Source organism: Chrysochloris asiatica, unplaced genomic scaffold, assembly GCF_000296735.1.
Source record: "Chrysochloris asiatica unplaced genomic scaffold, ChrAsi1.0 scaffold00023, whole genome shotgun sequence".
NCBI lineage: Eukaryota > Metazoa > Chordata > Mammalia > Afrosoricida > Chrysochloridae > Chrysochloris > Chrysochloris asiatica.
In genome coordinates, this window is record NW_006408541.1 from 17908219 (window position 1) to 17927121 (window position 18903).

General features: G+C 40.5%; 1 protein-coding gene across 1 annotated transcript in view; it reads left to right on the forward strand.

Annotated features, from left to right (window-relative positions):
* Positions 1-1463: 1463 nt before the first annotated feature.
* The window catches only part of LOC102810548, an 82257-nt gene continuing 64817 nt past the window's right edge, over positions 1464-18903 (forward strand). The window contains exons 1-4 of the mRNA XM_006839336.1: positions 1464-1505; positions 4118-4189; positions 10563-10734; positions 11590-11742. Coding sequence (XP_006839399.1) covers positions 1464-1505; positions 4118-4189; positions 10563-10734; positions 11590-11742 — 439 coding nt within the window. The remainder of the gene's footprint in view (positions 1506-4117; positions 4190-10562; positions 10735-11589; positions 11743-18903) is intronic.

Below are 18903 nucleotides of genomic sequence, written 5' to 3' on the forward strand. Positions count from 1 at the left end.
AATTTAGTTCTTTTATGAGTCTACAACCCAGTAAACCAGTTCCTTCTTCTGATCCTCTGGTCATCATTAAACAACAGAGGAGAGTGCAGAAGTTGCTTTGACATAAAATCACTCCCACAGGAGACTTTGCAGGGAAATTTAGGACCTCATTTCTTCTGAGAGAACCAGGACATTAACAAAGGACTCCATGGTGTCTCATTGTATGCTGCGGACAGTCCTTTATACCAGTCCTACTTGCACTGGTTCTTAAAGGTCAAAGCTGTAAGCACTGCCTAGTAGGCTAGTCAGTACATAGTAGGGAAGAAGGAACTAGAAAATGTCTGAGTTGATCTCATTAATAGGATTTTAAATAACTTTGATTGCATTGCCTTTGTTATGCACACTTTGCTCCATTCTTTTGCAATATGTTGTCCACTAAGACATGAGACTTACATATTGCATGGCTCTTGATTTACTATACACATAAGCAGAGAGATCATAATGAACTATCGTGTTCTCTCAGGACTGAGGCTTCTGCTTTGAGTCACACCCACACAACCTAATTGGTGAGAATTAAAGTAGTGGTCATGTGGAAAAGCTGGGTCTTGTCAGTGAGTCCAAAAGTTGCCAGCGCAACATACTGCCTTCTCTTCCTTCCAGAAGAATGCAAAGTATTTCACAAAAAAAGTGCGAAACTACTTGAACCTAGGAATACACAAGGACTGAGAGGTATGAAGAGCTGGATTTGGCTAAATATAGGCATGCTTGTTTAGCTGAGTTGTGTTTAAACCTGAGGGTGTTTAGAAAGGCCAAGTTCTGGAGTGGGGAAGATGAGTGTATACTTGGATGTAAGGCCAGCAAGGACAAAAGTTTAGTGAGAGATGCAGCAGCCATCTGGAGTTAATTGGGTAAAATAAACAGATCTAAGGAAATGTTGTTATGTGACGTAGCCATTTTACTGTCACTACAGATATTCCATATCTATTGAGTTTGATTTGAGTTTTCTTGTGACTACAGTGATGTCCCCAAAAGAAGAGGCCCCATAAGAAGTGTTGATTTCCAGTATGACATAGGGATGTCACGTTGTATGTAGGTTAACTGGATACACACATTATGCAGATGCATTTACAGGGAGGATATACAACAAAATTATAACTGTTGCTATCTTGGATCAAGAGTCCTGGTGTGGCACTGTGGGTTAATGAGCTGGACTGCAAAGTCAGTTTGAACTGCAAGCTTGGTGGTTCATGCTCACCAGCCACTCCTCGGAAACCATATACAGGGTTGCTATGGGTCGGAACCAACTCGACACGATATGTTAGAACCATTAAGTTACTGATCATTTTCTGTTTTCCTCTTTGTACTCCTCAGCACATTAGCAGTGTCCTACAATAAATATGGCTTGCTTTTGTAATTATAAAAATAAATGTATAAGGACAATGTAGAAGAATGTGTGGAAAGCTGATGATGGATATAAAAGTAGCATGGTGACAGGTGGACAGATGGGTACTGAAAAGAACCAGAAGGTGAGGTGAGAAGGTGGTCAGAAGCACCCGCTTTCTCCTGGCCCACCCTTCACATATGTGGAACCCAGATGAAGTATAAACATGGAGGTCTAAATAGTGTATTATGAATGACCGTGATAAATAGTTTACCTTCCTAATTTGACAAATTTACCTTCATAATTAGTTGGACAGAGAACTAATGGATATGTTTGAACTGAGAACTAATGGATTCCTTACAGTTCTGTGCAGAGCTATGGGAGGATGTGGAGAGAGCTGACCTCAGCCTCACTATCCAGACTCTGGCTTTTCCTCCTCCTTCTCTGCTCTAGTCTCGACAGCAGGGAGCCTCATAAGTACACCAAAGCCCACATATCTAAGCTCTGGGCACATACCTCACAAACAATTGTCCCTTTGCCAATCCTTAGGCCCATCAATGACTAGATTCATTTTTGGGTGGACACATCTTTGAAAAGGTTTGCTATCTGATCATTTGTGGGGATCCTTGGTACTCATAGCATAATCTAGAAGTGACAATGTGAATTCTAGGTGGCCATCTCTCCTTATTTCCATGGACTCCTTGTCCTGAGGGGAAGGGTGGAACTAGAGGAGAGACCCCAAGTAGAGGATCATTTTTTTTGGTCTAAGGATGGTATTGTCTTCCTCATTTTCCTTCCTTCTTCCTTGTTATTCCAAAAGGCACTCCTCAAAGAAATATACACACAAGAATGTAAGTTAACATTATGAAACTCCAGGTTCTATCACCCCTGGGTGTGCTGTGTTCTGTACTGGATGATCCAAGGATTGAGACTGTGTAGGTGGTAAGAATGGACCTTGAGGAAGGACAGAGCTGAGTTCTGTCCCTGAATAAACAGGAAGTGAGTACATTCAGCATACCTGGTGCTGGCTTCATGGCATTATTGTGCCCTTTGAACAATAGCATCTTTTTCAAGCAGGGTTATCCAAAGAGCACCTCACAGACTTGTACAAATTAATTGGGAAAGTTTCAGGAACTTTTGCCTACATCCCCCTAAGCAGAAAACAAACAAAAAACCTGTCTAGAGTTGGGAAGTGTTTGGCACAGTGGGCACTCCCATCAAACTCAAGAATTTAATTACTTGTAGGTGGTGGTGGTGGCTGTGTGTCGTGGAGTCGGTTCCGACTCAGAGCGACCCTATACAGGGTTTCCGAGGCTGTAAATCTTTACGGGAGCAGAAAGCCTCATCTTTCTCCCGCGGAACAGCTGGTAGTTTCAAACTGCTGACCTTGTGGTTCACAGCCTGATTTGTAACTACTATGTTACCAGAGCTCCTTGAGGATCAATATCAACATCAAGAACAACAACATCAAACTGGGTGTTAACTTGGTGTTCAACTCTGAATCTTGTATTTTCTTTTACTTTTAAATCCCTTTGGGGATGAATGTAAAAGGACTGGATCTATTTCTGCAGACAATGATTTCCCTCACATGCTCGTGATTTGAACCAGCTCCAAATGTCTCCTCTGTTGTTACACAGTGTCCTGAGCCATCCTGTTTGCTTCAAGGAGTCCTCCATTTGCAACCATTATCTTGAGCCACACTCACCCAGAAAATAACCTATTCTACCTTATATGGGACCACAGACGTGTCAGTGCAGTGGGCAGACAGGGAAGTGACTAACCCAGCGAGACGATGTACCCACTATGTACCCATGAGGATACAATATGGACAAGTCACACATGTAACTTTTCAGAGAAACATTAATGTAGACAAATGTGTTTTAAGGAGTTCTGGTAGCATAGTGGTTACAAATCAGGCTACTAATCTCACAGTCAGGAGTTCAAAACTACCAGCTGTTTTGTGGGAGAAAGATGAGGCTTTCTGCTCCTGTAAAGATTTATAGCCTTGGAAACCCAATCCAGGGTTACTATGAGTTAGAACTGACTCCACGGCACATAATAACAACAAGAAGTGTGTTTTAGTCCAAATAAATACCCACAAAGCACTCCTCTCCTGGAAACATTTTGTCACTCTTCTTTGTGCTAAATGCAGTTGCCAAGAATCTAGAGCATCATTCTGTGCCCCATGTCTAACCTCATTCTGCTCAGCCTCTGCCTTACTTCTTGCTTCTGTACCTGGGACTTGGTATCAGTAGAAGATCACAGATGAATCCTCTGCAAAGCTTGTGCTCAAACCAAGATCATCACCTCAGTGATGGGACAGCCAATGTTGCTGTTGCACATACAGAATAGTCAAGAGACTATAGACCTAGTTCTTGCTGTTGGATTTATGACAAGTAAAGGCAAGGTAATCTAAATGGGAGAGGGGCCATGGAAACTATTTGAAAGACTTTATCTGGAGACCCATATTGAAAGCTTTATTCATTCGTATTGAACATTATTGACTCTATCATCTTATACTTAGCAAACTCTCTTCCTAAAACCACACTGAGAATGTAGTTCTAGAGATAGCGTAGAGTCTTAGTATCACTGCACACACAGATAAGCATTTTCCTTCCAGCCTCGTGTGCTTTTAGGTCTAGTCTTGGGAGTGGGTTCTGGTCAATGGGCTGTGACTGGAAGTGATGTGTGCCATTGATGAGTGTGGATCATAAAACTTCCCAGGTAAGATCTTTGTTATCTTTCCCCATGCATTAGCTGATTGAAGAAGACAACCAAGACTCAGGCGAGGGTGGAGGCATAGAAGGAGCACGACACCAGATTGACTGTGTGAGAAAGTGCCAACTCCCTACAACCTTGCATTTGGATGTGACATAAGTGAAAAACAAACTTTTGCACTGGAACTCTGGAGTTGTTTGATGCAGCCTCTGATCTACTTGTATTAACACATAAAGTGAGTATCTACTGAATATGAGTGAAGAGGACAAGAGAAACATCTAAAAATAAGAGCTTAAAACCTCTAGGACTTCACGGTTTAGTAGAACATTTCACCTGTACTTTAAACCTCTAACTGTTTTTCTCCCTAATTTTCATCTATTGCTTCTGCCTCCTCAAAAACTTCTAAAATCGTTCTATCATCTAATGAACAATTTATCTAAAATTCTAGTTTTTTGAAATTCATCACTTTTTACATAACTAAAGGAGCCCTGGCAGCATATTGGTTATGTGTTGGGTTGATAACTGCAAGGTTAGCAGTTTGAATCCACCGGACACTCCACGGGAGAAAGATAAGGCTTTCTGCTCTAGTAACGATCTGCAGCCTCGGAAACCCTGGGAAATGACTTGACGGTACACAACCACTACAAAGAATTTGCTTGATCCTTCTTGTTAATACTTTATATATTTCAGGTGTGTCTTAAAATTTTTACCTGCTTTGACTCTTTTCAAGGTATTTTAGACAATGTGCTTATGGGAAATTCTGCCTTAAGTCTGAGATTTTAGTGAGAATCCAAATGTTCTTTAATAACATATCAGGGAAAGCATTATTTGTAATGTACATGATTTCTGTGATTGTTATAATGAAAAAAAAAGCTCAGCATTTTCACTTTCCTTCAGCACTCTCAATACCTTTCGTGTTTTTGCCTCAAGATCTAAGACAAAAAGCAAGAAATAGAGAAGGACAAAGGCTGCCAAGTAAGAAGGTAGAAGATGAGAATGTAACTGAGCGCCCACTTTACTCTGCCCCTAGGCCCACCTCTCAGCCCATTTCACTCTTATTTACCCTATACCAGTGAGTCCTGGTGTGGTGCTGTAGGTCAAGCATCAGACTGCTAACCACAAGCTCAGTAGTTCAAATCCACCAGCTGCTCTTCGTAAACACTATGAGTAGGAACCAACTTGATGGCACAAGAAGTTAGTCTCAACTCAGGGCAATGTCGCCCCCTAGGGGACATTTGGCAATTTCACATTCAGAGGTATGCTTAGAAGAGGCTGGTGATGCTGCTAAACATCCTCCAAAGTACACCAAATAGTTATCTAAAATGCCAGAGTGCAGGAGAGGTTGAGATAGTCGGCCCTACACCCTTTCTCCATTTAAAATTAGTAAAATAACATTTCTGGAGCACGTCCCTTGTGATAGACTGTACCCACTCATCTCAAGTATACCCATGAAGTTGTTCCCATTATTATCATTTTCATTATTATTTCTTTAGTTTGAAACAATATTAAGCTTACAGAAAAGTTGCGAAGATAGTACAAATAACTTCTTAAAAAATTTTTTATCTTGAATCATTTCAGATGAGATTGCCAGATTATGCCTTGCCATCCCCAATACTTTAGGGTGTATGTCCCACAAACAAGGGCATCCTTTTACAGTACCACAATCCAACCATCAGAATCAGAAAAAGATACGTTACAGTCTTACACGCCACATGTTTTTTTATTTACCTAATAGCATCTTTTCTAGCAAAAGGACCCGCTTCAGACTCATGTGTTGCATTCAATTGCCATGTCTCCTTAGTATCTTTCAGTCTGGGGAAGTTCCTCTGTCTTTACTTAATCTTCATGCCTTTTCCATTATGGAATATTACAGGTCAGGTATTTTACACATGTTCCTCAATGTTTGAAGTTGTTTGCATTAGGTTCAGGCTTACATCTGAAGCATCTCGTAGAAATGATTCCACATCTTCTCATTGCCATCCTACCGTGGGACACACGATTTCAATCTGTCCCATTACTGATAGGTCATTTTGATCACTTGTAAGCAATAATTGAATAAGTCTTTCAATTTTTGCAAAGCTACTCTTTTTCTTTTGTAATTAACAACTGTTTCATGGGGAAGTGCTTTGAAATTATTAAAATTATCCCTCTCCTCATCAAAGTTTCCATTTATTAATTTGTTTACATCAGTACAAACTCATGGTTTGTTTTTTACTCTGTTAGGCTATTTCAATTACTATTATAATATTTTTTTGATGCTCAAATTGTTTTAGACTGGACCAGTAGAAACCTCTTTTAATATATTCCCACTGTTCCTTAAGAAATTTCTTGTTTTCTGGCACAGATGTTACTAGGAGGCTTATGTTATGTTATGTTATGTTATGTTATGTTATGTTATGTTATGTTATGTTATGGAAACTTCCCCGGTTCCAGGTCTATAATCAGCCATTTCTCCAAGAGTTCTGGCTCCTTTTAGTGAAAAAAAAAAAAAAAAAAGTTATTTAGAAGCCAGAATCTGGGAGCTAAGCATGTTCCTTGCTATAGAGGTAAAATGTCTCCTAGTCCCTTTTAATGGTCAGAACCAGGGACTGCGTGTGTATATCTGCACATTTAACTAGTTTATTCATTTCTGTGTGGATCTAGGTATCATGAAAATCATGAGTTCATACCACTATTTGTAATTACTTTAATATTCCTGTTTGTATATTTAGATCTCTCTTCTCAGTGAGTTTAGCTTCTAGTATCCTTAATATATTTAGTAGTTTGATCAATCTCCTGTATGTACCGACGATCCCATTGTGCTACCCCTCTTCTCCACGTCCATTGCCTTTCCCACTTGTGCACGCTCCAGTAATTTGTCTGGGTCACGTACCTTGTGTGGAAGCCTTTCTGTCTCACTTGGCTCTAACTTTCCATGCCCCATTGCTTGGGCTTTGATGCCCTCATGTCAGGCCACACTTTGGAAGGACTGCCCTCCTCTTCTTGCTCAGTTCAGAAGCTCTGCATTGGGTTGCCTCCACATATCGATGGATTCTCCACGTATACACACTCCAGGTCTCTGACTACTTACATGATACTATACCCCTATGTGGATGCCCTCCTCACCTGGCTTGTGCTACAACTTCCCAGGCTGGGTCACCCCTCTGTGGGGATAGCCTCCTAACTGTATTTGGGCTCTAAAACTTTGTGCAAGTGGTCCTACTAAGCAGATACTACACTGTTCAGACACCTCACCCAGAACTGTTGCTTTTCCTCCTACACTCAAACCCCGATGCCTATGCTTACCTTGCTCTGTCCGACCTAGTGATTTTAAGTCTGAATATTGGTAGTGGTGGAGTTGGGGGAAATGCAAGGGAAGAAAAGAAGGGAAGAGTATAAGCTTATACATATTTTAAGGATGAGGAAATGGAGGTTCAGTGAGATCAGATGACTTGCCTAAGGTCAAAGCCTAGCAAGTGGTAAAATGTGAATCACATTCAGGAATGTCTCTCATCTGTGTTTAAATGCTCCGGGTGATACCCAAACACCCCCTAATAAGAGATCAATACACTGATTAATGGTGTGATGCTGTAGGATAAGCATAGGACCCACAAGGTTGGTTTAAACCACAAAGTTGGTGGTTCAAACTCACCAGCCACTCCTCGAAAACCTATACTGGGTTGCTATGAGTCAGACCAACTTTATGGCACTTAACAACGACAGTACTTATCTTACAGTGCCACACCAGAGTCTGAGTAATACCTAGAATCAATAAAAAGTATATTGTAGGGCTTCAGCTTTTGCCTATGATGGACTTGATCACAGCACATCAAACCTCCTTCCAAGAATAACTCGGGAGACTAAATTAAAATAATAGTTTAATTTGTTTAATTGAATCAGAGTTGTGTGAAAGCAATAATACTTGAAGAACGAAAATTTGACAAGAATAGAATTTGACTTAAGATGTGCCTGGCATGCTATGCCACTTTCCCTGAGAGTCATTTGCAATTTGTAAGTAGCATAGAGTGAGAGGCTGAAAAGCCTACCAAAATTAAAATGTAGAGTAATGGTTGGGCCATGGAGCTCTGGTAGCATAGTGGTTACGAATCGGGATCTGGGCCGCAAGGTAAGCAGTTTGAAACTACCAGCTGTTCCGCGGGAGAAAGATGAAGCTTTCTGCTCCCGTAAAGATTTACAGCCTCAGAAACCTTGTACAGGGTCACTATGAGTCGGAACTGACTCCATGGCACATAACAATGGTTGAGCCTGTTCACAGGATGGATAAAAAACCAAGAAACACAAAACTGGAAGTGAAGGCAGCCAGGGAAGCCAGTTCTCGAGAGGCCAATATCCCAGAGTGTCTGGCTGAGCCTGATACTCTGCACAATGTTTTACCTGGCATTTGCCAATTCCTAAATGGTTAATGCACCAGACTACAAAGCTGTTTGAACTGCAAGGTCAGCAGTTCAAGCTCACCAGCTGCTCCTCGGAAACCCTATCAGGGTCGCTATGGGATGGAATTGACTCGACGGCACTTCACAACAACAACAACAAATGGTACAAAGCAATCAGAAAATTTGAAAGGTTGACAGCTAAGCAGGGCTGCAAGAAATCTAATTGTGCTAGGGAAAGAAACTAAAGATGGGAACCTCAAAATTCAGCCTTATCTAGGGCTTTCAGCTAAGACTATTAAATGACTATACTCTTGTTGTTGTTAAGTGCCATGAAGTCAGTTTCGGCTCATAGAGACCTTGTATAGGGTTTCCAAGAATTGGCTGGTGAATTTGAATCACTGACCTTGTGGTTCAAACTGACCCTGCAATCCAGTGCATTATCCCACAGTGCCACACCAGGGCTCTGGGCTGTATTTGCATATTTAGGAGTAAGATAAACTAAAATAAACCAGGACTTACAAATATTGAAATCTACTTTCAAATTAGTTTGATCTCTGATTAAATAAGCTAACCTTCCTCTAATTTAATATCTGCTACTGTTGTTGTTAGATGCTATCAAGTTGGTGCTGACTCACAGCAACCCTTTGCACAACAGAATGAAACACTGTCTGACCCTGTGCCATCTTCACAATCGTGTCGTGCATGAGCCCAATGTTTGCCACTAGACAAAAGACATCATTCAAGAGGGAGAAAATATTATACAGAGTATCTGTAAACTTCCATACAAAATTTACAGCATTCCAACAAAGTTACCTAGCCATACCAAGGGGGAATGGGGAGGGAGGATAAATGATGGGAATAGTCCCACAGGTGATACTGATAATTGAATTATTAGATGTGAACTTTTGAATGACTTAAATTAGTATGCTCAACAAAATGGAAGAAAAATGGCTAATTTCACCAGTGAATTAGAATATATATATATTATAAGAAACAAAAACTTTAGCATTAAAAGATGCAATAAGTAAAATCAAATAAATAGTGTTTAGAGAAGATTGGGCCAGGTAAAGAAAGGTTGATTGAACTGAAAGATATTAGCAGAAAATATCCAGACTGAAGCAGGGAGATAAATAAAAAGCCATACACATACATATGTGTGTTTGTGTATGGAAAAGAGTGAATGTGCCATATGACATAAAATGAAAAGAACAAATACATTTGTACTTGGATACCCAGGAGTAAAAGAATGAGAGAACAGAGCAAAGGAAGGGAAATGGCTATGAATTTCTAAAATTGATGAAAGACATTAATCTACAGGTACAAGAAGTCCTTTAAGTTCCATGAAAACCATGTTTAGGGACATCACAGAAAAACCAGGCATCTAGATGCAACATTTTGATTTTGCTGAAAACCAAAAACAAATTGAAAGTCTTAAAATCTGAGCAAGAAAAAAAGTATATTGCCTTTAAAGAGCAACAGTAAGATTGATAGCTGACTTCTCACTGGAAACAATAGAAGGGAGAAGACAGTGGAATTTAAATCTATTGATTACGGATTTAAACCATAAGCTTCTAAAAAGCAACATAGATACCATCTTAAAAACTTTGGGGTATCACAGAACGGTCAACCATTCAAGATCAAAAGGACAGCATTTACCTAAGGACAAAGTTCAGGAGGGTTGGGAAGGAGAGTGGAATGGAAACAAGAATCACAAGGAGGAAGTAGGATAACTGATGTTATATGGAGGGGATTGTAATCATTAAGATGAAACAAAGTGTATAATTTGCCAAATGTAAAACCAATTATCTGCTCTGTAAACCTTCACTCAATTCACAATAAAAAGTTTAAAAGAAAAAACTTTGAGGTAGGCGAAGTCTTCTCAAATGGGAGATAAAACTGTTAAACATAAGAATAATGATGTATAAACTGAACTACATTAAAATTAAAAACTTATGTTTACCAAAAATATTGCAATGACAAAATATAAGGGATAAGAAAGTACCTCATGGGAAACCAATTCCTGGCCAAGGAATGGTGGGCAGAGGAGGGTAGTGTGAGGTCAGTCATGTGCTTTCCTAACTCCCTATTCTGCAATCCTTCCCTACCCCCAGCAGGACCTGAGAAAATCCTGGGTCACCTGCCAGGCTTACATTCAGATACCCAGAGTCAACATCATGAAGCAGTTGTTTCTCCAGTTGCTGATACTTCTCTGCATGGTGATGCTGCCAGTGTTGGGAAACTTGCAAGAAAGAGTTGATTCTGTAATTGAATTGCCAGGCCAACGTAGGTATTCTGACTGGGCCTCAAAATGTGGGGTGGGTGGTACACAGGAGGACTTTTCCCAGTCTAGTTGCAGAGACGAACTAGATCCTGGCATAGAGAAAAACATTACCCCGCCTTTTCAAGCCAGGATACTCAAGGAAAACTGAATGTTTCTTTATCAAGCTCCAGGGATTCCTGATGCTACAAGTTTTTATGTGGGCTTGGAAGACTGTGGAGTTTTTGCCCAAGAGGAAGGATACTGAAGCAATTTACAGGGTCCAGAGCATGTACGGAGGGTACCTATCTCAAGCTATTAAGAGACCAGATCCTCATTTAAGAGTGCCATGGATGAGCATTTAATTTGAAAAGGCATACTAATGATTTCTTAAAACATGCTCTTTGTTAAAGGAATTGAATATTTCAGCACATCAGGCCTGGGGAGGAGAAATAAAATACATTCTTGAAGAAGAGAAGTTTGAAAACAAAACACCGAAATCAGCAGAAAGGTTGAGAGAAGAGTGTTAGGTAGATATGGAGAGGGGGAAGCTGCAGTTTTATAGGGCCATCCATTTCATCCCAGGGTGGAGTTTCTTTCCCCACTCTTGGGATGGTCAGTTCCTTCCATCCTGTGAAATGGGAGTGGCAGACTAACAGATCTCTCAGGACTCTGTTGTTGAGGACTCAAGTTCTAAGAATTTAAATTGCATGGGTTGAATGCTCAATGGTTGGATATGCTGGGGAGGATATTGACTCGGGGAACCAAAAAGCCTTTCCAGGAAGAAGTGAAGCCAGTGGAGTGGGTCCTAAGGCCTTGGAGGGGCTGGTAATACAAAACAAAACTCTTCTTAGAGTTATTGCTCATGTATTCCTTCTCAGTTTTACCATCTCCAGCACTGAAACCCTGCAAAAAGTCTCCCACTGAAGCACAGTGTCATGACATGTTCTGCAGGCTGCACTCGGAATGTCAGATTGATTACCATTGCTGCAATGCCTCCTGTGGAAAAGTCTGCATGCTTCTCGATGAAATGGGTAAGATCTGAGGTGTGCTTTCCCTCTTTGACCAGCTCTCAAAAACTATGGACTCCCAAATTTGGAGGAAAAAGACAGCAGAAGACTCAAAATCCAATCTAATCTGGGGCCCTTGCTTCTTCATTTCAACCTTAAAACACTTTACTCCACCATTACATCCAAGCAGTTCTCCTTACTTGGTCCCCATGTCCCTCTGCCACTCTTAGTCTACCTGCCCTTCTCCACTTGCCAACTTATCTGATTTAGCCCAAACCCAGGAGATCCAGAATCTATGTTTCTCTGCTTGTTGGACTTAATACATCCTTGGAGAAGCCTAAGGGGCATCTCCTAAATCACAGAAAACATCTCTATCTCTAGAGTTTGGGAGGATCAGTTACACTTAAAGAAATCTGTTTCTCCAGACTGTGTAGTGACTGAATATCCATCCCTTCTGTCTTCCAGGGAACAAATTGGACAATAAATAAAAAACACGGTGGCCGATGATTAGACCTTATACCACCAGTGAAAGTTGGAGGACGACTAGCAGGTCTTGGAAGAGCACTACACAACCTTCTGTGGGGCCATCTTCTTGTCCAGTTGTGGGTGTGGGAGTGGGCCCAGAGTATACTTTGTCTCTCTTACTTTGTCTTTTGCCTGACTTCATAAAATTATACAATTAATAACCAGCTGCAACTTCAAAATAAAGGGGGAAATGCTGTATTTTGTTCTATTTTCTTTCTTTTTTTTCCTCTACCCTTTCCCTGCTATTAAAATGCAGGGAAGTACCTCTGTTTTTTGCTGGGAGATGAGCATCCATCCATGAATCTTTTCAAAACCCATATAAAACTAACTTTGTCTGAATTTTTAAAAACATATCCCAGGAAAGGGTTAATTTATATGATCTAAATTAGTAGAGGCCAGGTTGGGCATGACAGGAAGAGATCAATGGGACATGGAGTCAGTGCTTGACAGTATAGAGGAAAGAGGAATTGTACCAGGACAGGATTCCTGGGAGAAGGGATGCTTGTTTACACCTTGAAGGATGGAGAGGAATTGGGACATCTGAGTGAACATTATTTTTTCCTCCTTGACATGATTAAATATGGAATGAGGGAGGGGGTAGGGGAACACAAAGTCAATAAAAGACTGATAACCCACCCATGCCCACCCCTATAATAAGAGATGAAGTAGCTGACAAGATTGGGTTATTAATTTTTTTACTAAGTTGTTGTTGTTAGGAGTAGTTGAGTTAGCGCCAACTCATAGCGACCTTATGCACAACAGAACAAAATCCTGCCCAGACCCTCGCCATCCTCCCAGTCATTGAAGTTGGGGCTCACTGCTGCTGCCACTGTGCCAATCCATCTTGTTGGGGGTTTCCCTCTCTTTCAGTGACCCTCCAGTGAAGGGTCAGTGGGAAAAAGGAAGATCTCCTAGTGATATGGATTGGCACAGTAGCAGCAGCAGCCGGCTCAAGCTTAACAACAATTGTGAGGATTGCATAGGCAGTGTTGTGTTCTGTTGTCTATAAAGTCACTATGAGTCAGAACTGACTTGACAGCACCAAGATCTGTGAGAAAAAGATGGTGGAAAAGCTCAATATTATCAGACCAAACAATGCCAGGGCCTCTTCTTTCCTTTTGGTTTTCTAACTCAAGGTCTTTGTGCACATTTCATTATATTAATTTGTCTTCTCATGATGTCCTTTGTCAATGTCACATTTTGTTTTTTGATGCAAGATGTGCATTTAAAGAAAGACACGTAAATTGATCTATGTTTAGCGTAAAAAACAACAACAAAAAACTTCTTGACATAGATGAGTGTGTGTCCCCAATGCTGCATCACTTTGTTGAAAGATTTCAATTTGTATTCCATCAATTCCTGGTGCCTTGTTCTTTTCCAATGCCTTCAATGTAGCTTGGACTTCTTCTTTTAGTACCATTGGCTCTTCATCATATGCTACCTCTTGAAATAGTTGAACATCAACCATTTCTTTTCTTTTTATTATTTTGTTTTGTTTCTCAACCATTTCTTTTTGGTACAATGACTCTGTATTCCTTCCATCTTCTTTCAATGCTTTCTGCATCATTCAATATTTTGCCCATAGCATCCTTCAATATTTCAAGTTGAGGCTTGAATTTTTTCATCAGTTCTTTCAACTTGAGAAATCTAAACATGTTCGCCCCTTTTGGTTTTCTAACTCCCGGTCTTTGCACATTTCATTATAAAACTTGACTTTGTCTTCTTGAGCTGCCCTTTGAAATCTTTTGTTCAGCTCTTTGACTTTCTTTCTTCTATTTGCTTTAGTATTTCTATACTAGAGAGCACGTTTCAGAATTTCTTCGAACATCCATTTGGTCTTTTCCTTCTTGTTCTTCTTAATTAGCTTTTGCTTTCTTGTATGATGTTCTTGATGCCACCCCACAACTCTTCTGGTCTAGGTCATTTCTGTCTAATACATCAAATCTGTTCTTGACATGATCTCTAAATTCAGGTGGGACATGTTCAAGGTCGTATTTTAGCTCTATTAGACTTGTTTTAATTCTCTCCAGCTTCAGCCTGAACTTGTATATGAACAATTGATGATCTGTTCCATTGGCCTGATTTTAGCTGATGATATGGAGCTTTTCCACCATCTCTTCCCACAGATGCAGTCAATTTAATTCTTGTGTATTTCTTCTGGTGAGGTCCAGGTATACAGTCATCTTTTATTTTGCTTAAGAAAGGTACTTGCAATTAATAAATCATTGGTCTTATAAAATTCTAGAATGCTATCTCCAGCATCATTTCTATCACCAAGGCCATATTTTTCAACTACTGATCCTTCCTCTTTGTTCCCAACCTTTGCATTCCAATTACCAGTAATTATCAATACATCTTGACTGCATGTTGATAGAATTCTTCAATTTCATCATCACTGGCTTTAGTGGTTGGTGCATTAATTTGACCAATAGTGGTATTAACTGGTCTTCTTTGTAGGCATATGGCTATTATCCTATCACAGACAGCATTATACTTCAAGATAGATCTTGAAACGTTCTTTTTGATGATGAGTGTTACACCATTCCTCTGCAATTTGTCATTCCTGGTATAGTAAACCATATGCTTGTCAGATTCAAATGGCCAATACCAGTCCATCTCAGCTCACTAGGATAATGATCTTTATGTATTCCATTTCATTTTTGGCAACTTCCAATTTTCCTAGAGCCATACTTCCTACATTCCATGTTCCAAATTTAAATGAATATTTACTCAGTTAATGTTCATTTTTAGTTGTGTTCCATCCAAAAATAAAGGTCCAGAAGGCTTTACTCCATTTGCTTCATCAGGGTCAACTGTACTTTGAGGAGGCAGCTCTTATCCAGTTGTATTTTGAGTGCCTTTCAATCTGAGGGGCTTATTGTCTAGCATTATATCTGACAATATTCTGGTGCTGTTCATCATGTTTCAATATTCAATATTTTGGTGATTTCTGACAGTATTCCACTACTATTCACAAGGCTTTCAGTGGCTAAACATGCAGAAGTGGTCCATCTCTCTTCCTTCCTAGTCTGTCTTAGTATGGAAACTCAGTTGAAACCTGTCCACCATGAGTGTACCCTGTGGGTATTACAATACCAGTGACATAGCTTACAGCATCACAGCAACACACAAACCACCAAAGTATGATAAAGTGGCAAAAGAACACATGCTAAATTGTTAACGTTTTCCATTTGGACTCTGATATTGCACCCATAAAACACACTAAGTTTTGAAGAGCAAATATTGTTCTGCTAAAATTAACAAAAACAAACAAACCCAACAGACACAGGCATCTAGGTAGGTATTGAACCTGAACTCAGCCTCTTGGCATTGAATGTATATATGGAACCCCTCTCTTTTCAAGTTTCCTAAAGTAAATCTAGAACTCAAAGGTCTGAGTTATGATTTCAATGGGGGTCTGATGGGGAGTAGGATTGTGGAGGGGCATTGTGCAGAAGGAAACTTACCTAGGATGGATCAACAAGTCCTCACTGTACTGCCCACAAAAACAAGGAGTAATTGCCTTAGGACAAACCCAATGAATTGTTTCTAGCCATACAATTAGATAAAAGAAACAGTTGAGAAGAAGCTATGGGGTCACCTGGCAGGCAGGACACTCTATTTCACCTCCAGGTACACTAAGGAACACCCTGTACCTTTGTACATAGCTGTCTTGCTTCAGAGATTGGTATTAAACTCAGAAGTTTCAGAGATGGAAGGGGATTAATATCCAAAGTTGTGGGCTGGACATTTCATTTTGGCTTTGCTAGAAAGGTTGGTCTAAAATAAACTGGTCAGCCATTGGCAAAAGAAGGAATGACCAATAGTATATCTGAATCTACTTCTCCCTGAAACTGATAGGAAAAGAAGCAATAAAATAAAATAATCAGTAAAGATTTAGAAGATTTGAATAACAAATAAAAATAGATAACAGAATACAGAATAGCTGTAGAATATACATTCTTTTCAAGAGCACACAGAACATTTTAAAAAGTCTCAACAGATGCCAATAGATAGAAGAGATCAAAATCAAACAGATTATATTATTTGACTAAGTTGTCAATGATTTCATTTTGTTTGGATCCACCACCAACACTCAAGGAAGCAGCAATCAAGAAATAAAAAAACATATTACATTGGGCAAATCTGCTTCACAAGGCCTCTTTAAAGTGTTTAAGACCAAAGATGTCAGTTCAAGGACAAGGGTGCACCCGACCTAAGCCATGGTCTCTTCAATCTCCTCATATATATGTGAAAGTTAGACAATGAATAAGAAAGACCACGGAAGAATTGATGCATTTGAGTTATGGTGTTGGAGGATAATATTAAAAGTACCATGGACTGCCAGAAGAACAAACAAATCTGTGTTGGAAGAAGTACAGCTTAAAAGCAAGAATGGTGAGTTTGTCTCTCATACTTCAGCCATATTATCAGGAGGGATCAGTTCCTAGAAAAGGACCCTCATGCTTGGTAAAGTGGTAGTCGTGATGGTGGTATGCCATGGTCAGTTCCGACTCACAGAGACCCCATACAGGGTTTCTGAGGCTATAAATCTATACAGGAGCAGAAAGCACCATCTTTCTCCCACAGAACCACTGGTAGTTTCAAACTAGCTGACCCTGAGGTTAGCAGCCCAACTCATAACCACTATGCTAACCAGAGATCCTTCTGGTAAAGTGGAGTGTCAATGAAAAAGAAGGAGACCCCCAACAAGATGCATTGGCACGGCGACACCAGCAATGGACTCAAGTATAACAACACCCTTGAACTTCTGAAGAAAAGTTAGAGACGTGGATTGCTTGCTTAGAGTAGTTGAGCAGGGATGGTGAGAGGGAGACTGCGGTGTGCTATCTTCAACCTTTGTGAGCAGCTTTGGCAACCCAAGGTAGCCTGGCTGAGTCGTCACACAGGCAGATGGAAAGGTGCTATTCCTTCTTTTCCCCACACTCCTCTGGTGACTAAAGTTGTGGCTAGCTCCCACTCTTTTCTACCCCGAACACAGTCCCTGTTTCTGGGAGTTTGGAGTGCAGTGGTGAGGAGCCATACAAGTGTGGCATTGTAGGATAAGCGCTAGATTGCTAACCAAAAGGTTGGCAGTTCAAACCCACCAGCCACTCTTCAGAAACCTATACAGAGTAACTGAATTGGAACCGACTCGAAGGTACTTAACAACAACAAATTGCTCCACCACAAAGAGCCCTGGTAGTATAATGGGTTACAAATTGGGCTGCTAACCATAAGGTGAGCAATTCCAATTTACAAGTCACTGCTGAAGGAGCTCTAGTAGCATAGCGGTTATGAGTCAGGCTGCTAACCTCAAGGTCAGCAGTTTGAAACTACCATCCATTCTGCAGGAGAAAATGTATAGCTCCTATAAAAATGTATAGCTTCTGAAATCGTATGCAGGGTCACTGTTAGTCGGAACCAGCTCCACAGCACACAACCACCCCCACCTGCAGGAAAAAGATGTCTTTCTGCTTCTGTAAAGAAACCCTAGATAAGGTCACTATGAGTTAGAACTGACACACGGCACACAACCACCACCACCACCATGTTCCACCATATCACTGATAAGTTTGCAGCAAAGGTAAATAAGTGCCCATATACAAATAATGTCCATTAAGCCTTTATATATTTGTGGGCGTACTCCAATTCTCCCTCTCATATCCATTTAACCTGTGTATCTCTCCGTGTATCTACCTGTTGTTGTTGTTGTTGTTAAGTGCCATTGAGTTGGTTTCAACCCATAGTGACCCTGTATACTGTTTCCAAGGAGCAGCTGGTGAACTTGAACTGCAAACCTTCTGTTCAAACTGACTTTGCAGTCGAGCACATTAGCCTACAGTGCCACACCAGGACTGTTACTGCAGGATTTTGTATGTAACAGTATTGACCTCTACTTCCTTGAACTCTTGCACTCCTCCCTTTGTGTCTTCCTTTGCCTTCATCATTCTTCTGCTAACCTCCCTCGTGTTGCATATTGCCTTTCCCATCATCAAAGTTAACATGTGTCTACTCTCTTGTTGTTAAGTACCGCCGAGTCAGTTCCAACCCATAGCGACCCTGTATAGTTTCCTAGGTGCAGCTGGTGAACTTGAATTGCCGACCTTGCAGTTCAAACCGATTTTGCAGTTCAGCACATTAACCCACAGCGCCACACCAGGACAATCCTCTAGTCAGTGAATTTACTCCCTCTCCGTCCCACCCCTGGCAAGCATCTGAGAATATTTCTTTAACATAAAAGTCTTTTCTTGACCTTTTACCATAGGGATCACAGAGAATATTCGTTCTTTTGTGATTGACTAATTTCACTCAGCATAATGCCCTTCAGGTTCATCCATGCTATGAAGTGTTTTGCAGATTCATCATTAATTTTCAACATTGTATAGTATTCCATTGTGTATATGTACCAAAGTTTTTTGTCCATTCTTCCATTGATGGGCAAATTCAGGCAGTCTCCTTCTAAGTCTCCTCAGTCATACCCTTGCCAGTATTTGTTTACTGTTTTTTAGAGCTTTGCTTTTAATGCTGGGGTGAGGTAATTTGTATTTCATTGTTGTTTAGATTTCCATCTCTCTAGGAGTCCTGGTGTGGCACTGTGGGTTAATGTGACAGACTGCAAAACTGTTTGAACTGCAAGGTCGGTGGTTCAAGTTCACC